The sequence below is a fragment of the Plecotus auritus genome (genome assembly GCF_963455305.1).
Source record: "Plecotus auritus genome assembly, chromosome: 7".
NCBI lineage: Eukaryota > Metazoa > Chordata > Mammalia > Chiroptera > Vespertilionidae > Plecotus > Plecotus auritus.
In genome coordinates this window covers 69,042,140-69,069,420 of record NC_137774.1, presented here as the reverse complement: position 1 = coordinate 69,069,420, position 27,281 = coordinate 69,042,140, and the positions used below count along the sequence as shown (strand labels likewise).

At 47.7% G+C, this 27,281-nt stretch overlaps 1 protein-coding gene and 1 pseudogene across 8 annotated transcripts; one reads left to right on the top strand and one right to left on the bottom strand.

Moving 5' to 3' along the window:
* Positions 1 to 324: 324 nt before the first annotated feature.
* FAM234A (family with sequence similarity 234 member A) lies at positions 325 to 26,964 on the bottom strand. Of its 7 annotated transcripts, XM_080680464.1 has the most exons (14): positions 26,882 to 26,945; positions 22,572 to 22,682; positions 16,710 to 16,785; positions 11,601 to 11,898; positions 9,231 to 9,347; positions 8,718 to 8,909; positions 4,614 to 4,744; positions 4,115 to 4,247; positions 3,716 to 3,845; positions 3,261 to 3,401; positions 2,920 to 2,995; positions 2,549 to 2,704; positions 1,964 to 2,066; positions 325 to 1,877 (listed from the first exon to the last, which is right to left on the bottom strand). In XM_080680464.1, the coding sequence occupies exons 4-14, from the start codon at positions 11,863 to 11,865 to the stop codon at positions 1,666 to 1,668; spliced, it is 1,656 nt and encodes a 551-aa protein (XP_080536590.1). In that variant the 5' UTR covers positions 11,866 to 11,898; positions 16,710 to 16,785; positions 22,572 to 22,682; positions 26,882 to 26,945; the 3' UTR covers positions 325 to 1,665. The 7 variants fall into 7 exon arrangements, with proteins under 7 accessions (XP_080536590.1, XP_080536589.1, XP_080536588.1 ...); XM_080680463.1 differs by lacking the exon at positions 22,572 to 22,682 and having other exon boundaries at positions 26,882 to 26,964; XM_080680462.1 differs by lacking the exon at positions 16,710 to 16,785 and having other exon boundaries at positions 26,882 to 26,951.
* LOC308252671 (small ribosomal subunit protein eS24-like) lies at positions 13,466 to 13,875 on the top strand (annotated as a pseudogene). Its single transcript has one exon. The product of its transcript is annotated as a small ribosomal subunit protein eS24-like (transcript).
* Positions 26,965 to 27,281: the final 317 nt, after the last annotated feature.

Here is a 27,281-nt window from a genome sequence, read left to right as displayed (position 1 = left end):
AGGTATTCTTAAAGAAGAGGAAGAAGAAAAAAGTAAAGAGAAAAATTATGAACAACAAATACCTATCTATCAACAAGTGAACCTAAAAATCAAGTGAATTAAAAACCTGAGGAACAGAATAATCTGGTGAATATAATAGAATCAGGGGCATAGATAGGGAGTGGACTGATAATTCTCAGGGGGAAAGGGGTATGGGGGGGTTCATGAAGTGACTGGACAAAAATCATACACCTATGGATGAGGACAGTGGGGGGGAGGTAAGGGCAGAAGGTGGGGTGGGAACTGGGTGGAGGGGAGCTATGGGGGGGAAAAGGAGAAATAATTGTAATCTGAATAAAGATTTATTAAAAAAAAAATGTCCACAGGAAATTCCTTCAGGGTTCTCTAAAACGTCTCCCTCATCAGTTTGGTACCCAAAGTTGCATCTCACTGAAGCCTCCCACCTGGGCCCCTGGGCAGCTGCCAGAACCCACCTCCAACCCACCCTGGCCAGCCCTTGGAAGACACCAGGGTGCTGGGGGAACCCTGCACTGCCTGTCCCAGGCGGGAGCACACACGTCCGTGGGCTGGGTTCCTGGCTTGCTGTGGGTGCCCAGGGAGGGGTCCTCAAACCTGAGATGCACGTGGAGTCTGTGCTGAAAAAGACCTCTGGGCCCTTAAGTTTCTGATCTGGCAGGAGTGGGGACACTACGAGAACACAGGGTCCCCCACCTCCTCAGCCATCTTTCCCATCCTGACCCATTTCACCCCTCTGCAGCAGACAGACAGGAGGCGCACACGTGCCCGCTGGGCTTTCTCAGCGAGTGCAAACGTTTATTCTGGTTTCTTCCGCGCTAACCAGAGTCGGCAGGCCACTTTGTGCCTGGGCCGGCTGAGCTGCACAGTGCAGGGCAGCCCCAGGTGCAGCAAGGCACAGTGGTGAGTCCTGCATCAGGGACACCAACGCTGGGGACGACCCAGCACCAGGAAGGAGGGGAGCTACGCCTAAGGGTGCAGGGACCCCAGAGGGACAAGCGGCTCCAGTGTGTATCAAGAGGGTGCAAAATGACCCCAGTGTGCGTCCTAAGGCAGTTCCTTGGGAAGGTCACAGCACAAGCAGCCAGCACAGGGTGTGAACTCCCCTCAGGGCGCCCGTGAGCAGTGCACCCATCATGCCCTACAAGCCCCACTCTTCATGAGCCGGTCAAAGGGGCTCCGCTCCCCAGGGCAAGACACCACAACCACACTAGACTCTTCCCTCCCTGCTCTGGGAAGGGCTGGGGGCCAGTCCTGCTGCCCGAGACCACCTCAGGGACCACCGCCCTCTGAGCTCCAGGACCCCAGGGGGACAGTGCAGAGAAGGAAGAGCTCAGGTGGGAAATGGGGAGGGGACTTCTGCAGGTCGGGCCTGGGCTCTTCCCAGAGGGAGGCCACCGTGAAGGCAGCTGGCCTTCAGCAAGTGACCTCAGTGGGCAGATGAGGACCTGTTAAGGACGCAGCGTGCTGGGCAGGACAGAGGCCTGGGTGTCCCTTTCCCACCTGTGTCCCTGGGACTAAGGAGACCCTGTGGAGTGTTGCCAGGCTCAGGAGTGGGAGTCAGTGTACAGAGCAAATGAACGAAGGGCCAACTTCCTAGGATGTTTAATGTCAGCAGCTGGAGCCTCTCTTGCTCTGACCGCTGTGTACCTAGGCCTCGCTCCGGTACCGCAGGCGGGAGAGCCGGTCCCTGATGTCCTGGTCGCTGTCAGCCCCACCTTCGGTCAGGTGAACCACCCTGCTGCTCAGGATGAGGTCCTGTACCTTGTGCTTGGCCATGGAGACCAGGCCGGGTGCATCTGGGCTGGCCGGGCCCGTGAGGAGGATGCAGGCAGCATGGCGGCCTGGCTCCAACAGGGCCACTGTGGAGGACAGAGCCGTCAGGTGTCTTGGGACCAGACACAGTGCAAGTGGGTGGCGCTCAGGTCCACACCGAGGCTGCACTCACCTTGGAAGGCAACGATGTTGGCAGAGACGTTGGCCAGCTCCAGCAGGACGCCGGGCAGAATGGGGTGAAACATGTAGAGGCTGTGCTGGGTGTCTCCCGGCTCCTAGAATGAGAACCAGCGATGGGGCAGGAGGCTGACCAGGCTGCAGCCACCTCTGCACCTGGGCCTGGCAGCTGGGCAATGCTGTGCTCATCGCTTATGGGACACTCGACACACTGACCACAGCCAGAGCTGTGTCCTCTGGGGTCCCCCAAACGCCAGTCTGAACTCTGCATCTACCTTCTCCTACCCCTCTTCTCCCAACCTGACCCTGATCCTCCTCAGCACCCTCCACCTGGAATGTGGCCCCTTCCCCAGTACACTCTACTTTCCAGATTCCCCCAGTCCGCCCCCAAGGCAGACCACGCCCTGGCCGCCCCTGCGGCCAGAGCACTGCCTCATCCCACCCCTCTCCCATGGCTTCTATTTATTTGTACATGTCCAGTCACCCAATTAGCTCCTTAAGATGGGGCCTAAGACAGGCCTCTGGTCTCTGGCCCTGGCTTCTGGCATGGGCGTGTCCCGATTTTGTACTCTGTCCATACCATCTGGTTGGCACCGACCAGCTCGTGCAGGCCCCAGAAGAAGAAGGCTGAGCGGTGGTCTGCGGTCAGCAGGCTGGCAGACGGAGGGTACCCAGGGAGGCCTGGAAGGGCCAGAATCCAAAGGACTGCTCCGGTGCTGAGGTCCAGGAGCCGAATCTGGGAGGAAGGGGACAGCATGGGGCAGATGGGGTGGGATTCACACAGGCACATGGGCCAGCCCTGAACGAGCTGCTCCCTGGGGTCGAAGAGACTCTCCCTGAGGCCCCTCTTGTCCCAGCTCAGCCTCCAGGCCACATCCCTGTTCAGACTCATTCAGACTTGTTTTCCTCAGCGACAAACCAAGGTGGGACACAAAAGGAAGTGTAGCCAACCTGCCTGTCAATGCCGGTTCCATTTTCAACGACCACGGCTAAGGTGTCGGGTTTGTAGTGACCGAGGATGGGTTTTCTAGGGAAGAAGTCACAAGGGGTCTCTGTGAGGAGACACCTGGGGGCAGGTATGCCACCTCTTCTCCCTGACGAAGCAGAGGGCCCAGGACAGGAAGCAGAGGGGCTTCAGGAGCCCCCCAATGCAGGGAAGTACTGGGGACAGGCAGGAGGCCTCTGGCAGAAGCACACTGGTCCTCTCACCCACCTCCACGGGGTTGCCAGGGGGATGGGCTGGCGGGCCTGGCTTGCAACAACTGCACAGGCTTCTGGGGAAGAGCCGGTACCTGAGGACCTGGGGCACGCTGAAGGTCCACCTGGGTGCCAGCTCTTGGCCGTCCAGCAGCACACAGGTGTCCGAACTCACGAGGAGGAGGTCCTCGCCGCCCTTCCCGGGAACGTTCATCAGGTAGTGGATGGCTCCAGAGCTAGAGGAGGCGGCAGCTAGGACAGAGGCTGGAGGCGGGACCCTCCCCAAAGCACTGTCCACCAGACTCCCACATACAGCCCCCCAATTCTTAGATCTCTAATTTGAGAACATAAAACCAGACCTCGCTGTGCTTGAAGAGAGGGTGAGCCCACTGCTGGGAACCTTTTCCCTGGTTTGTATGCAGCTTGTCTGCCCAATTCCCGTGTCTGAGCCTAGCATGGCCTCACAGTACAGCAGCCAGGCCCGCAGCCCCTCCACGGCTCCAAGCGCGGAGGACTGGGACCTGGCCTGTGTGACGCTGCCCACACCAACCTGTGCAAAAGCAGCCTGTGGTTGGTGGCATTGAGCACGTCCTCCCAGCTGGGGTCTCTCCTCAGTGGGCTGTCTCTCCCGGTCACTTTTTCGTAGACGCCCTTCACAGAGTGCCCACAGAGGGAACTTGCTACTCAAAACAGAAGAGCCTCAAGTCACCAGGGGCTGCTGGGGGACCAGGACTCGCACCCATCAGCCCCGCTGGTAGGAACATGCGGGGGCCCCCCCTGAGCTGGGGAGGGATGAGACCCTCCGTGGCTTTCACAGCTTGTCAATGATTACTTTGAATCCTAGAAGAAAGCAGGAGCCGAGGAGCCTCACGGCAGCTACAGATCTCATCTGAGACCAGCAAGGCCTCTGCAAGTGAGGCTGTTCGGAGGCCCAGCAGACACAACATACCGCAGGGGAGAAGGATGTAGTGGGCGCCCGCCCTGGTAACATAAAGGAGGGAGCCACTGGTCCCATCCACACCAAGGCTGCCTCGGTGGCCAATCTGGTGCCCAGTGCTGCCCGAATAGATGTAGCTGTTAATCTGCAACACATGGGAAGAGAAAGGGGTCAAAATTCCCCTGGTTTGGGGAAAGATTACTTTAAGTGTCTGATACCAGGCGTGTGTGCCTGGTCTCCCACACTAGAGTCCTTCAGGCTCCTCAGGACCCACCCACACCTCAGTGGCACAAATGGGAAGGGCACTCCCGTTCTTGGGGAGGCCCAAGAGCTACGGACAGGGACAGAGCTGCCCCAGTGTGCTGGGTCTGCAGGTGCCAGGGCACAGGGCCTTAGGCAAGTCCCCTGACAGGTGATCAGACCCAAAATCTGCCTGGAAAGTGGAAGACCAGGGAGCAGGGAAAAGAGGCTCAGAGGCATGGGCTGCAGGGACTCGGGAGGAGAGCTGCACCTCATTGTCCTCTTGGGTGAGAACCAGCAGATCTGGAGCCCCTTTGGCATCAAGGTCAGGCACTTGGAGTAAAGGGCTTAGGATGGTAGCGTTCCTTCTGAAGCTGCTGGGATGGTTCCACAGGGTTTCCCCTAAAACCAAGCACACATCAGCGGGCGCTGGCCCCAGGTCCCCTTCCACCACAGCCTGGCAAATGCACAGACCCACTCACAAATGGAAACACCTGCCAGCGGGAGCTGAGGGCAGGTGCAGGTGAGCACGGCTGTTGAACACACTGAAGTACACATGTGGAAAAGACCAGGGGCTCACACACCAGTGTTCAAGCCTCACTTCTGGGAATTGCAGAACTCCCCACCCCACCCCTTTTTTGTTGACCCATCTATCTATATAATTTTTTTACATGTTTTTATTGATTTCAGAGAGGAAGGGAAAGGGAGAGTGAGTAGAAACATTAATGATGATAAGAGAGAATCATTGATCAGCTGCCTCCTGCACACCCCACACTGGGGAATCAAGCAGGCAACCTGGGCATGTGTCCTTGACTGGGAATCGAACCTGGGACCCTTCAGTCTGCAGGCCGATGCTCTATCCACTGAGCCAAACCAGCTAGGGCCCATCTATCTATATAAAAGGCTAATGTGTTAAGTATCCGACCGCCTGGGTAATGATGTCACGTAGCAACACCCAGCTTCCTCTCCCTAGTGATGACTAGCCTCCTTGCAGTTTCTTGGCCCAGGAACACAACTTGCTTTATAGCCAGGTGCAAACATTTCACACTTTAACCAAATGCCTGTGAAGTGTTTTCCTGTGCCTCATCTCATTTGATCCTCACAGAAGTCCTGGAGTAGGTAGATAGGAGACTCGGTGGAATCCTATTTTCTTTCATTAGCCGGAAAATGGAGATTTAGAAAGCTTAGACACTTGACCCGACTGAAAAGAAGAAATGGTGGACCTTGAAAATGACTTCAGGTTTTCTCACTGTGCAGAATATGGTCAAACACTGCTGCAGTTAAATATTTTACCCTTTGTTCTCCCTGTGTGATCTACAGTAATAATCTGCTTCATGTTGATATTTATTGCTGTGCTGCTGACAATTACCTGAACGAGAAGTGGGGGTGCTTCACTGGGCTGGAAAAAGTTTAGCTACATCAGAAAGCAGGTCTAATTAAGCAAATTTGTTCTATATCTATAGCAGGCTAAGTTGGCTCTAACCCAGCCGTGGGCAAACTACAGCCCACGGGCCGGATCCGGCCCGTTCGGCTGTTCTATCCGGCCCGCGGAGCCGAAAGAGCGGAGGGTTCTCTTGCTCTCCTCTCCGCTCCTTTACTTTGAATTTATATTAGTTCACACAAACACTCCATCCATGCTTTTGTTCCGGCCCTCCGGTCCAGTTTTAAGAACCCATTGTGGCCCTCTAGTCAAAAGTTTGCCCACCCCTGCTCTAACCGGTTTGGCTCAGTGGATAGAGCGTCGGCCTGCGGACTGAAGGGTCCCAGGTTCGATTCCGGTCAAGGGCATGTACCTTGGTTGCGGGCACATCCCCAGTAGGGAGTGTGCAGGAGGCAGCTGATCGATGTTTCTAGCTCTCTATCTCTCTCCCTTCCTCTCTGTAAAAAATCAATAAAATATATATATTTTTAAAAAGGCTAAGTTGACTCGTGCATGCGCAATACGTATAAAGCTCTCAAAGCTGGCGCCAATCGCACCATGTGTTTCCATCTGTCATTGTCCATCGTGAATTTGGTTGTTTTTGTTGACATTCTGAAGCTGAAAGAAAGCGGTGGTGGCACACCGAAGTAACAATGGCGATTAAATATGATTGTAATAGTGATCCGGGTAGATATAATTATCCCCATGTAACTGAAGTTACCATCATATTCAGAAATGAAGATGGCACTAACCAGTTTGGCTCAGTAGATAGAGTGTCGGCCTGCGGACTAAACGATTCCAGGTTTGATTCAGGGCAAGGACACGTGCCCGGGTTGTGGGCTCAATCCCAGCTTGATCCCCAGTGGGGGCCGTGCAGGAGGCAGCCAATCAATGATTCTCTCTCATCTTTGATGTTTCTATCTCTCTCTCCCTCTTCCTTCCTCTCTGACATTAATAAAACTATATTAAAAAATAAAAATAAGCCAGAACCGGTTTGGCTCAGTGGATAGAGCGTCAGCCTGCGGACTGAAGGGTCCCAGGTTCGATTCCGGTCAAGGGCATGTAACTTGGTTGCGGGCACATCCCCGGTGGGAGGTGTGCAGGAGGCAACTGATCGATGTTTCTCTCTCATCGATGTTTCTGACTATCTATCCCTCTTCCTTCCTCTCTGTAAAAAATCAATAAAATATATTTAAAAAAAAAATAAAATAAAATTTCTTTAAAAAAAATAAAAAATAAATAAAAATAAAAATAAAAATAAAAGCTTGAGCGTACTAATCACTTTAAAAAAAAAGACTCAAGAGATGACAGTGTAATCGACAATAATACTAGATTCAACAGATGCTAAAAAGGAAAATTTTCCCATCGAATTTCTTGAAAGTATTACTCCTTCGGGAATGCCGTGTCATAAATTAGAATTGAAAGTAGGTGCAATCATCATGCTACGGAGAAATCTTAATAGTAAATGGGGTCTTTGTAATGGTACTGGATTTATTATCAAAGATTGCGACCTAACGTAATCGAAGCTGAAGTATTAACTGGATCTGTGGAGGAGAGGTTGTTCTGATTCCAAGAGTTGATTTGTCCCCATCTGACCCTGGCCTCAGTGTTAGAATAAATTTAATCAATTTATCAGTCATTGTTTTGATCAATGTTGTTTTTATACCATGTCTTTGTTGTTGTTATATCATGTTGTTACTGTTTATTTATTAATCAATTTATATATTATTTTCATATACATTTTACTAATTTTCTTTCATCTCTGATACTTTTATTATAGATAAATGGCAAATAGCGATATTAAAATATTTCTTCTAATTAATTTCCTTTCAATGTGCATGAATCTGTGCACCAGGCCACTAGTTTTCTAATACTTGGTTCTAGAGCACCTTAGGGCCAATGCTGACCCTCCCCACTTGGATGGACAGGGCCTGACCTCGCCATGTCTCAAGGCCCCTCAGGACCCGTCTGCTGCTGGGCTCATAGGCGGGTCCTCTGCCCCCACCAAGGCCCTGGCTGAGTGGCCTGTGCCTGTGCCCTTCACACAGGAGAATGAAGGTCTTGGGGTTATGCCTGCGAACTGCAGGTCCTGAGGCAACAGCTTCTGAACAGATATAATCTTGTCCTTTTTTTAATAGAGTGATTCCTCTCTTCTTAAAATACTTCCAACCTGCTCTTTATTTTCCTCCATAGTCTCAAAACCACAAGTTGTAAGGGAAATGTCAGTACCCACCAAATCTAGTGTCAAGGCACAGAATTCCTCAACACCTTGGTAAGTGTCAGTGGCCATCCCCTTGAGGCCTCAACAGCGGGTGACAGGAAGGCCCCAGGGAGCACTCTCACGTCTAGAGCACTGACAGGCCCAGATCTCCTTCCCACGCTGCCTGGCCTGTGCTGGCCCCGGGTGCTGCAAAAGCAGGCTGCGGCCACTTCCTCCCACAATAGGCAGCAGCCGAACTCCTCATCTCTGCCTCCCCACAACGTGCTCCCACAAGCAAAATGTATACAGGAGCGCCGAAACCGGTTTGGCTCAGTGGATAGAGCGTCGGCCTGCGGACTGAAGGGTCCCGGGTTCGATTCTGGTCAAGGGCATGTACCTTGGTTGCGGGCACATCCCCAGTGGGAGGTGTGCAGGAGGCAGCTGATCGATGTTTCTCTCTCATCGATGTTTCTAGCTCTCTATCCCTCTGCCTTCCTCTCTGTAAAATATCAATAAAATATATATTTTAAAAAATGTATACAGGAGGTGACAAGGCACAACGGCACGTGACATGTCAGAGGAGGTGTGGTGTTGACTGCTAAGTGGCCGTGTCCTCACGTGGGGGTTCCCTTCCACTCTGTGACCATCCTTCCATCCAATCACATGCCTGAGAGCACAGGCTGACCCTCCCAGAGCGTGCTGGCATAGTCCTTCGTCTGAGAGGCCCAGGTGGAGTGCAGAGGGAACCAGCCTACCTGTGAATAAGTCGACTGCGATGAAAGAACCAGATCTGCCCACAAGGATGCAGGCGGAAGATGCCCCACTGTCCCTCGGGTGGGGGACACCACACAGCACGAGAGCCCCATCCTGGGCTGCGGGCCTCTCCCACAGGATGCTGCCGTTGGCCCCTGACACAGCAGCCACAAAGGAGCAGGGAGAGGAGAAGCCTGCAGGGGACAGACCAGCCCTGAGGGGCTGTGCATGCAGGACAAACCGCCAGGCCTCCCTCACACCTCACTCAGCCCTACCACCAGGCTCCTTCCCTTTATACCTGGGCCCCTAACCCACCCCATCCCCTGGGGGGCCCAGTGTTGACCCCGTGGGAGTCAGTAGCCAAACAGGGTGGGTGCTGAGACTGGCCTTGTCTCTTTCTAGTCCTGCTACAAAGCAAAGACAATGAAATTCCAGAAATTCCACCAATTGCTTTCCCAAATATTGGAGGAGCAAGGATTCTTCCTCTTAATATATAGGGAGTTCCTCTTTCTTACCTTCGTCAGTACAGGACTGGCTGAAATTGTTGCTGCTGTTGGTGTTTTTATAAAGAAAGATAACATCTTGGACCCTGTCCCTGTTTATGTCTTTTGTGGCCAGAAAGTCATAGGTGACTGCAAAAGAAAACCAGATTATATTCTCCAGGCCGTGCCTGGTTTAAAGGCCAGGGCATGTCTGACATGGCCTCTTCTCTGCTCCTTAGGGTTTAGTGCCAGTTAGAACCTGCCACTGTGAGATCACCACAGGGACTAGCCATTCCCCACAGCTCTTCAGAGCACCAGCAATTCCTCATGCACATGATGGATGACAGTATCAGAGGTTAACCTGTAGGAAGGAGCAAGCAGGACACCTGGGTACCACAATGGATGTCTGAGCACCTTCTATTCAGGAATGAATTCCTCCTTATGTCAGTTTGGGATCAAGAGAGATCACACACACTTCCATAGTCATAAGGGTCTAACCCTTCCCTTCATTCTAAGGCTCCAAAGGTAAACTAGCCCTGAATTGTGGTTCAGTGGTTAGAGCATAACCTGTGGACCGAAGGATTGCGGGTTCGAAACCTGGTCAAGGGCACAAGCCTGGGTTAGAGGGTCAATCCCTGGCCAGGGTCGAGGTGCATACAGGAGGCAACCCATCAATGCGTGTCTCTCTCCCCACCTCCTTCGTTCCTTCCCTTCCACCCTCTCTAAAAACTAATGGGAAAAATATCCTTGGGTGAGAATTAACAACAAAAATCCCACAAAAAAACAAAACTTTATATTTTAAAATCAAACACCAATAGAATGGGCCCTTACCTTAAATGGATCAAAGAGCCTGCTGGTGTGGCTCAGTGGACTGAGCGTCCACCCATGAACCAAGAGGTCACCAGTTCGATTCCCGGTTGGAGCACATGCCTGAGTTGCGAACTCAATCCCCAGCTCTTCAGAGCACCAGCAATTCTCATACACATGATGGGCGTGCAGAAAGTGGCTGATCAATGTTTCTCTCTCTCAAGGATGTTTCTACTTCTCTACCCCTCTCCCTTCCTCTCTGAAATCAACTATATATATATATACATGTATATATAAAATAAAAAAAGTGGAGTGTCCAGAGAGAGGCTGATTCAGTTGCTTTTCATAAACTGACTGCCAATTTTTTTTTAAGGAAGGCTTTTTTTTTTTTTGTTAATCCTCACCTGAGGATATTTTCTCATTGATTTTTAGAGAGGGGGTGGGGGAGAGGGAGAGAGAGAGAGAGAGAGATCTTATGTGATACAGACACATCAATTGGTTGCCTCCCACATGGGCTGATGATCAAGCCCACAACCGAGGTACGTGCCCTTGACTGGAATAGAACCCAGGACCCTTCGGTCTGCTTAGGCGATGCTCTATCCACTGAGCCAAACCGGCCAGGGCAAGATAGGCTTTTTAAAAATTGTTTTTGTTAATCCTAAGGATATTTTTTCCATTGATTTTTAGAGGGATAAAGGGGGAGAGAGAGAGAGTGAGAGAAGGGAAGGGAGATGGAGGGGGAGAGAGAAACACTGATGTGAGGGAGACATATTGATTGGTTGCCTCCCGTATGTGCCCCGACCCAGCTGGGGATCAAACCTTCAACCCAGCTATGTGCCCCTGACTGGGAATCAAACCAGGACCCTTTGGTGCGCAGGCCAACGCTCTAGACCAGGGGTGGGCAAACTTTTTGACTCGAGGGCCACAATGGGTTCTTAAACTGGACCGGAGGGCCGGAACAAAAGCATGGATGGAGTGTTTGTGTGAACTAATATAAATTCAAAGTAAAGGAGCGGAGGGGAGAGCAAGAGAACCGGATAGAACAGCCGGATCCAGCCCGCGGGCCATAGTTTGCCCAAGGCTGCTCTAGAGACTGAGAAACACCAGCTAGGGCCTGACTGCCAATTTCATGAGACAAATGAAAGTGTGCTTTGCTCTAGTTAATCCAACTAGAATGTCAGCCAGAGCCCTTCAGGAAGATTGGACTACAAATTCAGCTGCATTTCCGCCACATTTCGGAACAGCCTTCTCTATATCTCTTCTGCCAGTTACTGTTTTTTTTATTATTATTATTTTTTTTTATTATTATTATTTTTTTAATTCTGAAAAGTAATCAAAAGGGCCACTTTCCTTTATTGACCCAACCCATCCTTCCTAAAATGGGAGAGCAGGGCGCTATGCTCCCACAGCAGTCCTTCCAGTTTTTCTGAGAGGTTGCTCTTGCAGTTTGCCCCCAAATTCCAGGAAAACCATGGACACAGAATTGGCAGCCACTTAGGGTTGACTCACTGTCAAAGGTGACTTCCAGGCTCCAGGACACACATGCTGCCCACCACCACCCCCACCCGAGAGCATGGCACTGTGGGAGAGGCGCACCTGCTGCGTTGTAATTGATCCTCCACATCCCCTCTGACACCGGCCTGTCTGGACACGGGATGATGAAGGAAATCACAAACACCACCAAAAGGCAGACGAACAGCGAGAGGAACAACGCCACCGTCCGGCATCTGGAGAGGCGGGACTGCGGGGGCGCACTTTTCAAGTTATCTCCCTTTTTCAATTGTTCCCCCAGATTCTCCGGCAATTTCCCATCTTCGTTCTTCAAGGGGTGGATTTCAGCTTCTAAGTCCTTGCTGTCCATTGTGCGCACATCCCACAGTTTACCTTCTGATCACTGTGTCAACAAAACACGAGGCAGTCAGGAGAGGCAGCACCATCTGACCCCCAAGGCCCTGCTGCTGTCAGTGCGGGGGATATGGTTGCAGTGGTGACTGTGGGCTACAGCCCAAGAAATAAAAGCTGAGTAAATGTTTAGGGTGTCACAGATTCCACTTTAAGAAGGTCTTTTTAAACATATATATTTTTAAAATATATATTTTATTGATTTTTTACAGAGAGGAAGGGAGAGGGATAGAGAGTTAAAAACATCGATGAGAGAGAAACATCGTTCAGCTGCCTCCTGCACACCCCCTACTGGGGATGTACCCGCAACCAAGGTACATGCCCTTGACTGGAATCGAACCTGGAACCCTTCAGTCCACAGTCCGATGCTCTAGCCACTGAGCCAAACCGGTCAGGGCTAAACATATTTTTTAATTGACTCTTAGAGAGAGGAAGGGGAAGGGATAGAGAGATAGAAGCATTGATGAGAGAAAAAAATCACTGATCGGCTGCCTCCTGCACGCCCCCCACTGGGGACTGAGCCCGCCTAAACATATTTTTTAATTGACTCTTAGAGAGAGGAAGGGGAAGGGATAGAGAGATAGAAGCATTGATGAGAGAAAAAAATCACTGATCGGCTGCCTCCTGCACGCCCCCCACTGGGGACTGAGCCCGCCACCCAGGCATGTGCCCTGACCGGGAATCGAACCAGTGACCTCTTGGTTCCTGGGCTGACCCTCAACCACTGAGCCACACTGGCCGGGCAAGAAGGTCCTTAATTCAGAAAGGCAAATTGGTTGTACAGAGCCAGTACAGGACATATTTCATCCTTCATACACTGATATTTCTTGCCCATTGACCTGGGATAAGCAGGGCAGTGCTGGGTCGAGGCTGATAACAAGTCCGTACACTAAACATTAAATAAGTCAAGCCAGCTCATGGCTGGGGACCTCTGGTCAGCCTCTGCCAGCCTGAAGCACAGATGGAACAACTTGATGGGATCCAGACCCCACATTAAAAGCACTGAAAGAAGGTGAGCTCTGGAGCCTCAGTCTCGCCCTCATGCACTTCGTGACCTGGGCAGTCCCTTGATTGGACCGCCTGGGTGCCTCATCTGTAAACGGGAAACAATATCTACTTTAGAAGACTGTGTTAAGGGTTAAATGAGTAAGTGAAGAGAAAGCATTTAGAATTTGATGCATATAAAGCACTCAAAACACTGGCTAGTTATTATTAATAAAAAGATAAAATGTGTTACAAGTCATGTGGAGGGGAGTGGACAGCTGCATGGAGGGGCACGGGGCTGTGCACAACTTCCGAGCCTTTACGGCGGAGAACAAGCTCTCTCCTGCCCTGTCCCCTCCCTGTGGCTGGACCATGGGTGGGTGTGGTGAGCAAACCTTGAGTGGCCACCTTGGAAAATAAGATGGAAAACAGTTTTGAAGATGGTAAAGCCACAAAAAGAGCATGGGTCCCTGATAGCTGGAAACCACCACCATCAATGCTTGAGTTCTCTATACTCTTTTATGTAAGAAAGAAACACCTTTTCCTCCCTGGCTGCTTGAAGATCAACCTTCATCATGAATGAAATGGTAACTATCCGGACCAGGAAGTTCATGACCAAGAGACTACTTCAGCGGAAGCAAATGTCATTGATGTCCTTCACCCTGGGAAGGCAACAGTACTCAAGGCAGAAATTCGGGAAAAACTAGCCAAAATGTATAAGACCACACCTGATGTCATCTTTGTATTTGGATTCAGAACCCACTTTGGTGGTGGCACGACCACTGGCTTTGGCATGATTTATGATTCCTTGGATTACGCAAAGAAAAATGAACCCAAACACAGACTTGCAATATATGGCCTATATAAGAAGACCTCAAGAAAACAGAGAAAGGAACGCACGAACAGAATGAAGAAAGTCAGGGGGACTGAAAAGGCCAATGTTGGTGCAAAAAGTGAGCTGGAGATTAAACAACAGAAGGAGTAAAGATTTCTTCGGTGACAGTTGTGCAGATGTTTCATGAGAGGATTAATAAACTATAAAAGAAAAAAAAAGAAGCCCTAGCCCGTTTGGCTCAGTGGATAAAGCATCGGCCTTGGGGACTAAAGGGTCCCAAGTTCGATTCTGGTCAAGGGCACATGCCTGGGTTGCGGACTCGATCCCCAGTAGGGGGCGTGCAGGAGGCAGCCAATCAATGATTCTCTCTCATCATTGATGTTTCTATCTCTCTCTCTCTCCCTCTCCCTTCCTCTCTGAAATCAATAAAAATATATTAATTAAAAAAAAAGAAACAAACTTCTATCTTGTGTAAGGCAAGATGCTTATTGTCTTGATCCTTTTTATACAGTCAAACCAGTGTCCTAACACAAATTATATTGAGAGAATGGAAGGGATCATATGGACCAGAGTGAGTTGTAATCTTCACCTAAAGCAGGGGTCCTCAAATATGGCCCGCGGGCTGCATCCCGCCTAGGACATTTATCCGGCCCGCCGGGTGCCGCTGCCTGTCCTGCTTAGCAGCCAACTCGTCCCGGGCCCGCAGTGCGCATAGGAATTTGTTCACAGTTTTGTTTTTTTAAACTATAGTCCGGCCCTCCAACGGTCTGAGGGACAGTGAACTGGCCCCCTGTTTAAAAAGTTTGAGGACCCCTGACCTAAAGGAAGTCAATGACTCCAAATGGGTAAATGAGAATATGCCAGCAGTTAAATGGAGGGGAGACCTGGCCGGTTTGTGGATAGAGCGTCGGCCTGCAGACTCAAGGGTCCCAGGTTCGATTCCGGTCAAGGGCATGTAGCTTGGTTACGGGCACATCCCCAGTAGGGGGTGTGCAGGAGGCAGCTGATTGATGTTTCTCTCTCATCCGATGTTTCTGACTCTCTATCCCTCTCCCTTCCTCTCTGTAAAAAATCAATAAAATATATTTTTAAAATATAAATAAATAAGTAGAAGGGAGTGCTGGCTCCATGGCTTAGCTGGTTAAAGCACCTGTCTAGTAAATGGAGGTGAAACCCAGAAGAAACAACAGACACTGTCTTCCTGTAGGAATGGGCTAACGGAGGATGGAAGGAGACAATATGTTGTTTTTTGTTATAAACTTTTTACTTTCTGACTTTAACTGTTTCTCTCTGTTTAGTAAAAACTATTAATTTTAAAACCTGCTTATACACCCACCAGGGTAGCTTTAGTTAGAAAAAATAACAAGTGACAAGTGTTGGTGAGGATGTGGAGAAGCTGGGACCCTGTACACTGCTGGTGGGAATGGAAAATGGTGCAGCTGCTGTGGAGAACAGTTTGGCGGTTTCTCAAAAAGTTAAACACGGAATTCCCACATGATCCAGCAAGTCCACCTCTAACCCAAAAGGAATGAAAACAGACTCACACAAAAACCTGTGAACAGCTCTAGCAGGTTTGGCTCAGTGAATAGAACGTTGGACTGCAGATTGAAGGGTCCCAAGTTCGATTCCAGTCAAGGGCACAGGCCCAGGTTGCAGGTTCAGCCCCCAGTAGAAAACATGCAGGAGGCAGCCGATCAATGATTCTCTCTCATCACTGATGTTTCTATCTCTCTCTCCCTCTCCCTTCCCCTCTGAAATCAATAAAAATATATTTAAAAAGAAAACCTCGCCAAAACCGGTTTGGCTCAGGCCTGCGGACTCAAGGGTCCCAGGTTCGATTCCGGTCAAGGGCATGTACCTTGGTTGCGGGCACATCCCCAGTAGGGGGCGTGCAAGAGGCAGCTGATCGATGTTTCTCTCTCATCGATGTTTCTAACTCTCTATCCCTCCTCTCCCTTCCACTCTGTAAAAAATCAATAAAATATATTAAAAAAAAAAAAGAAAACCTGCGAACAAATATTCATACCTTCATTATTCACAACCCAAATGTCCATCAACAGATGAATGGATAAGCAAAATGTGCTAATTCTGTACAATGGAATACTATCTGGCCATAAGAGGAATAAAGCAATCCTATACCACAACATGGATGAAGCTTGAAAACATTTGTGCTCAGTGAAATAATCCAGACAGGAAAGGTCACATATTATATGACTCCATTTATATGAACCATCAGGGATGGGCAAATCCAGAGAGGCGGAAAGTAGATGAGTGGTTGCTAGGGGCTGGGGGAAATGGGGAGTGACCGCTAATGGGTGTAGGGTTTCCCTTGGGGTGATAAAAATGGTAGTGGTGGCGGCGGCAGTAAAACCAAATGTCACTAATGATAAATTTTATGTCATGTGTATTTTACCACAATTTAAAAAGAAAACCAAACAAACCTGTATGCATTCTCCTGAGTGTGGAGACACGTTTAAACATCAAAGTTAGAAAAGGTGTATCTGTCAAAGGTAATTAAGTTCAACACACGAAATGACACAGTGACCTTACCAAACCCAAACACCTGCCGTGGGTGTGGGGGAGGTGGGGCAGGGTGTCTGTAGGGGTAACTAGGGGAAAAGCAAGCAACAGAACCTGGGACCAGGCCTGACCAACAGGAGGGCTGCTTACTCAGCAAATCTGGTCACTTTAGAAATCACTAAAACACAAATTCATTTGGCAAAGGAAAGAAAACTGAATGAGAAATCAGAATTCTGAAATCCTTGATTTTAAAAGCTCTAATTTTAAAGTTAGAGCTTTAAAATGTTGGGCAAGAAACTCAAGCTCTCAGAGCTATGAGCTGCCCTCATCTGTCAGAAAACGGAGCATCTACCAGGAGACAGCAGGAAATCACCCTCAGACTGCCTATGCAAGAACGAGGGGCACCTGTTCAAAATGACACACCTATTCACATTCAGTCTCTGACCCTTGTTTCCCAGGCCTACCTCTGCAGGAGCACCTGGAAGCCGTGTTCAACATTAGCCACTGGTACAACTGGTGGTTGGGTCTGGACAGGTGGATCTAGGGATTAGAAAGCTGGTGGTGAAATGCATCTCGGGGCAGCCTGTGGATGTGTCCTGTGAAGGATGTAGGTCCTTCCGGAGCCAGGATTCTCCGCCTTCCCTTGTCTGGTCATCCCATTTTGCCATCAGATGATGACTAGTTTTCTCTTGCCTCCTGGCCCCTGAGTGGAGACTCCACTCCCACTGCCAGCCAGCAGGAAAGCAAAGCCAGGGGAGGAACAGCCTCTTCCAGTAACCAAGCCGTCCGAGGCTGCTTTTGGGGGTGCTGTTTTCCTTGGAATTGACCGTAAGCTTAGTAAAGTAAAGTAAATCCAAATGCAGAGCCCAATCTAGTTAAACGTCTCCTTTTCCTCACCAGTCTTAGGATCCCTAAACTACATGGGTCCCTAAAGCTAAGAACAAAGGAAAGTGCAAAACAAATAGTACTGATGATTTGGAATTTTATTTTTTTTAAGTCAGCAATATACATAATACATCTGAAAGGTATAAAAGTATAAATCTTCCTCCCTCTTATGGCCCCCAAACTCAAGAGGGTAAGCATGTTAGCAGTTCTTATGGCTAGAAAGCCCACTGCACTGACATGCATAAAGTATGTTTTTAAAATGTGACCAGAGCCCTAGCTGGTTTAGCTAGTGGGTAGAGCATCGGCCTTTGGACTTAAGGGTCCTGGGTTCGATTCCAGTCAAGGGCACATGTCAACGTTGCAGGCTCGATCCCCAGTAGGGGCATGCAGGAGGCAGCCAATTGATGATTCTCTCTCATTATTGATGTTTCTATCTCTCTACCCCTCTCTCTAAAATCAATAAAGACATATTAAAACAGAAACAAAAACACTAGGTTTGAGGTGCACTCTCCTTGGGGCATGCACACTCCAATCTCCTTTTCAAATGAATTTTCTTTCTCCTAAAGTCTAAGGGTCCCCACAAGACTTGCAACCAGGGGAGAAATGGGCCAGGTAGCTCGTCCCAAGCTAACCCCGCCCCCAAACCTGTCTCCAAGGCCCCCTTTTCTCTGACTTTCCAATAAAACAAAGCAGCCCTGCCTAGTCTCTCCTGCTGCTTTTTCTTTTCTTTTTTTTTTTTTTTGTTTTTTTTGTTTTTTATATATTTTATTGATATTTTACAGAGAGGAAGGGAGAGGGATAGAGAGCTAGAAACATCGATGAGAGAGAAACATCGATCAGCTGCCTCCTGCACACCTCCCACTGGGGATGTGCCCACAACCAAGGTACATGCCCTTGACCGGAATCGAACCCGGGACCCTTCAGTCCACAGGCCAACGCTCTATCCACTGAGCCAAACCGGTTTCGGCCTGCTGCTTTTTCCATCCTAAGTCCTTTCTTGATTCACTATCCCCAGCTTTAATAAACATATTCCAAAGATAAAAATCAAAATAAAAAACTCAGGGTTGCCCTGGCTGGGTGGCTTGGTTGGTTAGAGCACTGTCCTGTACACTAAAAGGTTGTGGGTTCGATCCATGGTTGAGGCATGTACAGGAGGCAACCGATCAATGTTTCTCACATCCATGTTTCTCTCTCTACCCCCTCTCTAAAATCAATAAAAAACATATTCTTGAGTGAGGATTAAAAAACAAAGAAATTTTAAAAAGCCCTCAGAGTTTGATAGGTTCTTTTCTTTTGGCACTTGACAAATGTTATGCCACTTCCTTCTGGCCTTCAAGGTTTCTGACAAGAATTCTGTCACTTGAATTGGTTTTCCCCATTAAGTAACATGTCAATTCTTTTTTGTCTTTAGTTTTCAGAAGTTTAATTATAATGTCTTGGCATGGATTTCTTTGGGTTTACCCTGTTAAAGGTTTGCTTAGCTTCCTGAACCTGTAAGTTTACATCTTATGCAAAGTTATGAATACTGCAAGCCATCATTATGGCTCCTGGAGCAGCAGCAGCACCTGTGGGAGGTGTGGGGGTGGGAGAGCTGCAGGCCCTCCCATGGGGACCTGCTCTGAGCAGACTCAAAAATAAAGTACAAGAGGTTTCTTTCTAAATGGAATTTGTAAGTCTATAAACTCAGAGCTTTTTTTTTTTTTGGTTTGTTTCAAATGGCAACTGCTAAATTTCAGATAAAGATGGAATAAGATAAACTTTAAGGTATTTTGCCTCTAATATCACAATGAAAAATCTCAAACCACATACCTGTTCCTATGGAAAATAATATAGTAATCAATAAATAGTAATACAAAAATAAATTCTGTTTCTCCTACTCACAACTGTATATGAAATTAAATTAATGCTTTCCAGATACCAAAAAGAAATTAAGCAGCTTTCATCTATAATAAAAGCTGTGAAGATATAACAGATGAAGAAAAAATAATAAAGGAAAAAGATCATGAGCTTAAGAGATTTGTATCTTTCCCTCATTTGCACCCAATGTACTTTTCTTTCACTTCTAACAAGCTAGTATTCCTTTTTTTAAAATATATTTTATTGATTGTTTTACAGAGAGGAAGAGAGAGGGATAGAGAGTTAGAAACATCGATGAGAGAGAAACATCGATCAGCTGCCTCGATGTTTAGGGATGTGCCCGCAACCAAGGTACATGCCCTTGACCGGAATCGAATCTGGGACCCTTCAGTCTGCAGGCCGACGCTCTATCCACTGAGCCAAACCGGTCAGGGCACAAGCTAGTATTCTTGAGGACAGAAATTAGAAATCGAGTCACAGGATTTTCAGACCATCACTGATTGGAATTTTCTCCTATCAATTCTGAGTTTCTGAAATAACTATAAAGTCTGCATTTTAACTTAATGTCCAGTAAAACAAAACAAAAAAAGAAGAAAAATGTGAGGGTTGAGAAAGAAAATGTATCAATATGATACACACATTAAGGCAAAATATGTGACTCTAAGGCTAATCTGAAGTGAGATGAAAACATATCCCTGCCAAAACCGGTTTGGCTCAGTGGATAGAGCGTTGGCCTGCAGACTGAAGGGTCCCAGGTTTGATTCCGGTCAAGGGCACGTACCTTGGTTGCAGGCACATCCCCAGTGGGAGCTGTGCAGGAGGCAGCTGATCGATGTTTCTTTCTCATCGATGTTTCTAACTCTCTATCCCTCTCCCTTCCTCTCTGTAAAATATCAATAAAATATATTTCAAAAACAAACAAACAAAAAGAAACACAAAAAAACATATCCCTGTGTATGGATTTTCAAATAGATTACTCGCCCCCTTCCACACTAAGGAACTATGAGGAAGTAGACACACCCAGCAACAGTGGGTGTGTCTGTTTAAGGCTGCTATAGCTGCCTCTCCTGTCCTCCTGAGACTGGCCAGTAAGTCAGGACAAGTGGGACAGGGACACTGAGACAGGCCGCTGAACAAACTGGCAGAATTTATAGCAGATACAGAAGGCCCCTCCCCAGAAATGACAGCTAGGCCTCAACTATATTTCAGCTCCTGACCCATGAAAGCGGCAGATCCGGGTGGGCGACACCAGGACCAGCTGCGAGGACTGATCAATTGGTGGAGACCACACGGCCTGGAGGGGCACACCTAGAACACTGATGAATATTCTGCTTAAACCCTCCCCTGAGACCTCCCCTATTCCAGCCTGTGAGACAGAGAGAAAGCCTCAAGACCCAGGACCAGCTCCTGCTCTCCCTCAGGGGAGCAGCCCCCACCATTCCCTTTCCCCTCTTCTCCCCGCCGCCCCCAGGCATGCATCTCCTAAACCCTAAAGGACCCCCAAAGGCTTGCAACCAAGGGAGCAATGGGCAGCAGCAGCTCATCCTGAACCTGATCCCAAGGCCCCGTTTTCTCTGACTTCCCACGAGCTAGGGCAGCCCAGCCTAGGCTCTCTTGTTGCTTCTGCGCTAAGCTCCTTCTGGTTTCACTGTCCCCAGCTTTAATAAGTGTTTCCTCATAGTCCGTCACCTGGACTCATGTTGTGTAATTTTTCCTACATGAAGTTAAGAACCACCAGCTGCCTTGGGCAGACCCACCAAGGGCCAGGCCCCCTTTCCAGTAACATTCCCAGAGGAGTTACGCCATCCAGGGTGGAGACTCTAATTATGAGGAAAAACAATAAAATAAAACAACAGTTTATGTAACTGACTAACTTTCAAGGGCAGGAATGCTACAGTACACACAGTAAGGAAATAAAGGGTATCTCTTTTTTCCCCAAGAGTTCTTTCTCTAGGAAGAAAGAACTGAGTCAGAGAGAACATAAAATTAGAAGAAAAACAAGTCTCACTCTAATTGTTTTTTTTAATAAATAAAGAAAGAAAGCATAAAAATTCTAACAAAAGCTGAAGGAAAACTGCCAGAACAAATTATTGGCAGTTCTACAGATATTATGAAAGGAGGGTGTCTAATTTTTTAAACTAAAATTTGATAACTGTTTTTCTGAGAAAAGGTCATTTCAAGGTACTTTAATAAAAACCCTTCCCTGCCCTGGCTGGTTTGGTTCAGTGGAGAGAGCATCGGCCTGAGGACTGAAGGGTCCCAGGTTCGATACCCAGTAGGGGGCGTGCAGGAGGCAGCCAACCAATGATTCCCTCTCATCATTGATGTTTCTATCTCTCTCTCTCCCTCTCCCTTCCTCTTTGAAATCAATAAAAATGTATTTTTTAAAAAAACCTTCCACCTCCACCAATTTTAAAATTTTGAATTTTACAGCATTTTTCAAAGGAATTTTCAGACAATGAGCCAAAGAGATCAGATATTAAAAGTAAATACTTTAACCTAAAAGGTAGTTTGCATATTTAAAAATTGGTTTAAATTTTTAAAAAATTTTAAACTGCATGTCTTAAAGTCGTAATTTTGGTTTCATCTGAGACTTTTGAGAACTTGGTACTATAGTTTTTTGTTTTTGTTTTTTAAATATATTTTATTGATTTTTTACAGAGAGGAAGGGAGAGGGAGAGAGAGCTAGAAACATCAATGAGAGAGAAACATCAATCAGGTGCCTCCTGCACACCCCCTACTGGGGATGTGCCCGCAACCAAGGTACATGTCCTTGACCGGAATTGAACCTGGGACCCTTCAGTCCGCAGGCCAACGCTCTATCCACTGAGCCAAACCAGCTAGGACTGGTACTATAGTTTGATCTCTGTGAGGGAATAATGAAGAAGGCTCACTTCTGTGCACCCAGAAATTCTAGCATAGCCAACTGAATGCTTCTCACCACTCAGAGACCACCTACTTCTTGCATTCCTCAACCACAATTTTACAATGTAGACACTATTTAAATCAAGGCTACTTCAAATTTAAGTAAATAAAGCAAGAGGGGGAAAAGTGTACCTGCAAATTAAAAAGCAGAGAGCGCCTTAGCTGGTTTGGCTCAGTGGATAGAGCGTCGGCCTATGGGCTAAAGGGCCCCGGGTTCGATTCTGGTCAAGGGCATATGCAACAGTTGCAGACTCGATCCCCAGTCGGGGGCATGCAGGAGGCAGCCAATCAATGATTCTCTCTCACCGTTGATGTTTCCATCTCTCTCTCCCTCTCCCTCTCTGAAATTAATAAAAAAATATATTAAAAAAATAAAAAACAGAGAGAGAAAAAATACATTCATATAAGCAGAGGAGATAGGTGGAGGAAACAGCAGATGTTTATTTTTTAATGGAGAAAATATGTAAGGAATACTTAGAGAAAAGCTCTGATTACAGATTAACTTTATTATAGCTTCACCAACTAGTAACAGAAACTGAAAGGATCCTGTCAATGGCTTGAAAAAAATCACTTTACCACTCTATCACTGTGCATTGATGAGGTCAAAGGTCATTCTTAAAGTCTGGGTGAAAGAAGAGATTTCTTTGGGGAACTCTTACCTCTAATTTATACCCAGTTGGACTATTTTCTGAAAAATAGGAATTGTACCGAACAGCATACACTGCATCTTGTCATGTAGAGTGGTTTCAGTTACTCACGGTCAACATGGTCTGAAAATATTAAATAGTAAGTGATTCCTTGAATCAAGTGACCACATACACATAACTATTACAGTATAGTGTTATAACTTTTATTTTATTATTAGTTTTACTGTTTTTCTCTGTCTGTGCCTAATTTGTAAATTAAACTTTACCATAGGTACATAAATATAAAGGAAAAAAACAGTATATATAGGGTTTGATTCTGTGGTTTTAGTTATCCACTGGAGTCTTGCAATGTATTCCCCATGAATAACGGGAGGGGGGGAAACTACTGTATGCATGGGGCATTTGTGTGGTTTTTTAAAAATATATTTTTATTGAATTCAGAGAGAAAAGGAGAGATAGAAACATCAATGATGAGAGAGAATCATCTGTCGACTGCCCCCTTCACATCCCCCCTGGGGATTGAGCCCTCAACCCAGGCATGTGCCCTGACCAGGAATTGAACCGTGATCTCCTGGTTCATAGGTCACACTCAACCAGTGAATCGTGCCGGCTGGGCTCTGTTGTTTTATTAAAATGCCTTTGTCCACTTAGCTTGTGCTATGACTTGACCAGTAAGGAATACTGATTTTCAACACTTTCCATATGCTGGTCCTCCTGCCCGGGAAGCCCCCTCTCAGTCCTCCAAGCCTCAGCTGGAGCAGCATCAAGCCTGTGTGAACACTACTGACCCAGGGTTAGCCACCTTCTTCTACCCCAGAGAACTTGGCCTTTTTCTTTCAAAGCACTCCCGATATCCTTCCTACAGCTGACCGAGAGCTATTTAAGGGCCGGAGGACTCTGTTGCATCCCCTGTGCCAAACATGTGGCAGACACTCAGTAAATGTCAGTTAACTGGAGGGGAGAGAGCTTTATGGAGCCCTAGACAAGAGGACAAGTACAATAAATAAACCACAATCTGTCTCTTCACTCCAGGGCCAATCTTCTTGCAGACTTCACGATCTGTAATTTCTAATTGATCCTATAGCACGTGTGCTCAAATGCTTGACCCTAAAGCTGGCAATTATATATAAGAAAGGGTTAAGAATGTTTTTTACACTAGGCCTATGTCAAGGCCAAGAGTGGCCCAAGTATTCTGATAGTTCCACCTGGGTATTTGGAAGACACCCACAATATCCAACTAGGCAGCGTGGATTTTCCGCTGAGCAAAGCAAGAGTCAGACAATGACTGCTACTGTTCAATTGTTTACAGCTGAACAATAATTTCCTCTCTTCACCAAGCAAATAAACCCAAAACAAAGAATAGGCCCTTAATCATATTTCAACTGAGAACAAATTTTAAAGTGACAGTGCCCAGATAAAGGCAAATGCATTACAGCATATGCAGGCAGCAGCACTCACAAACCTCAATACCCAGTTCCTTTCCTTTACACAAGTGCAAAAGGTTTAAATTAACTGAGGATGGCTCACAGTACCTCCTAAAAAATAAGTTGAGGAATATGTATCTGCATTTCAGACAAATAGCTATTACATTGGATCAGTTGTGTAGGTTTGTCCCGAAAATAACATAGAGTAAACCTTTTCCCTGAATTCTAAAGCAGGTTTTATTTTCTTTGACTCCCCTAGGAATCAGCGTTACTTTTATCCATATATTAAGGGGTGGGGGAAGCAAAAACTTTTCTTGTATGTCCCCTGATCAGGGATAGAGCCTGCGCCTTGGTGTATGAGGACAACACCTAATCTACTGAGCTACCTGGCCAGGGCTTCACTCTCCTCTTTTTTGACACCACATCCAGGCAACCTAAGCTCCATGAAGGATTTTACAAAGTGAAAGAGGGAACAAAATTCACTAGATTTGTGGGCTTTATATAAAGACCAAGTTTGAGTGAGATATACAGTATGTTTTGAAACATCCAACAAATTCTGTAGATTATAACTTATCTATCTATTCAATTTAGCTCCTCCTTCCAACAGCCACTGCTTTAGGTCATCCTATCCTATATAATAAAAGGCTAATATGCAAATTGACCTAATGGCAGAACGACCGGTCGCTATGACGTGCACTGACCACCAGGGGGCAAAGGCTCAACAGAGAGCTGCCCCCTGGTGATCGGTGTGCTCCCACAGGGGGAGTGCCGCTCAGCCAGAAGACGTGCTCATGGCTGGTGATCACAGTGGCAATGGCGGTGGCGGGAGCCTCTCCTGCCTCCGCAGCAGAGCTAAGGATGTTGGACTGACGGCTTAGGCCCACTCTCCTAAGCCATCAGTCGGATCCCCCGAGGGCTCCTGGACTGCAAGAGGATGAAGGCTGGGCTGAGGGGCCACCCCCCCACCCAACCCCCCCCCCACAAGTGCACAAATTTCGTGCACCAGGCCTCTAGTATTTCTATAACATATTTGAATTTCTGCAGCCCTCTCAAGTCTTTTTTCCTTGAAGTTGTGAAAGACAGCATTCTAAGATATTCCTGATCATGTCATTCGCCTGCTTAAAATTTCTTGAAAGACCCCTCACAATTTTAGAAAAAAGCTCAGAAACCCCCGTTTGGCTAAAGGTCTTTCACCACCTGGCTCTTGCCTACCTCTAGTACCATCTCTCCCCAAACACTATGCCCAACATTTGTTCCCCTAGTCACACTGCTGATCTTTGGTACACACTGTTCCTCTGCCTGTCTTCACCTAGTAACTCCCACTATGCCTGCCAAGCACACTCAAACCTGACCTCCTTCTTCACACTGCTCCACACTCACCTAGCTATAGGTGATAAAACCATAATCACCTAAGTTACTCCCGAATGCCTGACTCACAGAAACTGTGAAATAATAAGTGTTTGAATTTGTGGATGAAAAAAGGTAATAAATCATAAATTCCTATGTTTCTATCTCTATCCCTCTCCCTCTCTGGAATCAATAAAATATATATATATATATATTTAAAAATCAATGATGAGAGAGAATCATTGCACAGCCCCAACTGGGGACTGAGCCCACAACCGGGGCATGTGCCCTGATTCGGAATCAAACCAGCAACCTCCTGGTACACAGGACAACGCTCAAACAACTGAGCTACAACAATTGGGCCAGGTTACACTAGTTTTAATGGTTGTTTGACACTTGAAGCCTGCAACAAGAACCCAGAAAACTGGTAAAGTGCCGTAATAAATGTCCACTTAATATCAGGATAATTTCCCTTATTTCATTCTTCCCTCCTCTGTATTTCCTCTTTAGCATGATCCATTATTTTGCTTATTTGTCTTGTTATCTTTATCCTCCTATAGATTTAAAGTTCCCTGAGGACGGGAATTTTGTGTTTTGTTGAGTGCTATATCCTCAGCACCTAGAACTATGCCTGGCACTAAGTAGACATTCAGTATTTGATGAGTTCATCTAAGCTGCTGTATGGTCACTGAGCTGCTGTATGGTCACTGAGAAATTGCAATGGAAAGAGAAATAAGTGGCACAATCTGGAGATGGCATTAGAAAAACATTACAGCCAGTACTTGGAGATGAGCGCAAAACACAAGCGCCTCAGCGGAAATCACAGGGTTTCTTAAAGAACAGCAAGTAATTGCACTTGCCTATCCTGATAACGTATCACTCTCTCCTTGTTAGCTCTCAGCCAATCAGTTCATGGAGGAGCTAGAAACTCTTTCACTGTGTTCTTTTTTTTCCCCTTTTAAACTCTGTCTGGCTTTTGTTCAGTAAGACAGGCTATCTCTGAGTGATCTTCTCCACAGATGAGTAAGTATCAGCTGAGCTTTGGGTTACTTTGCCAGTTGGTTTAACAATATCCTGGCAAGACGACATGCCTATCTGACCCTTGTGAGAGACTTCTCATGGACATTCCGTTTAGTATAGATGTTTGTCATTAGGCAACATCCTCAAGAGTATAAGTAGTAATGCCTAGCTTACCTACTTGCGCAGGCAACACGGAGTGGGAAGTTTCCTAACTGGGATTTAAATCCTGTCTTTGAGGTAAAAAGGCTCAAACTCAACGCAACTAAGTCCAGGCTGTGGAAACCGGATCTGCTGACACTCTGGGGCTGGAAGAGCCGGCAGAACTGGCCGGCCCCAGCTTCTGCTGCAGCCTTTCCACCCACACCACTGCACCGACACGCGTGGACTCGAATACCAAGGGGAGGTGGGCGCTAGCACGGGCGGCGTCCCTCGGGGCTGGGGTCGCCGAGGCGGAGAAACCGGGTACAGAGTGAAGAGATGGGCCCCGTGTGATGCACACGGGAAGCGGAGGACGCGAACGCTTTCACTCACCTGCCGCCGGGACTTCTCTCGTCCGCACAGTCCGCACCGCCCTGCACTCCTCAGCCCCGCCCCCAAGCTTCACTTCCGGTATACCGGGGCGGGGCGGAAGCGCGCCGGAATTGGCCCCATCCCGCGGATGGCCTCGGTTGCTAAGCAACACTGCTTTTGGCCACGCCCTCCGGGGGCAAGAAACGAGCCCTCCCGGATCCAGGGCCGCTCCACTACTGGCGGCGGGCGCGTCTCGAGACGCGCATGAAGCGGGCGTGTGCGTGGGAGTTCAGCGCCGCGTGAGCGTGCGGTCATCACCACCCAGAGCTGGCCTTGACAGTCTTGTGGGTTTGAAGTAGATCTGCTTGTGGCGTTATTCTCCTTCCACGATTATTACCGCATCTTTCCACCTGTTTATTGG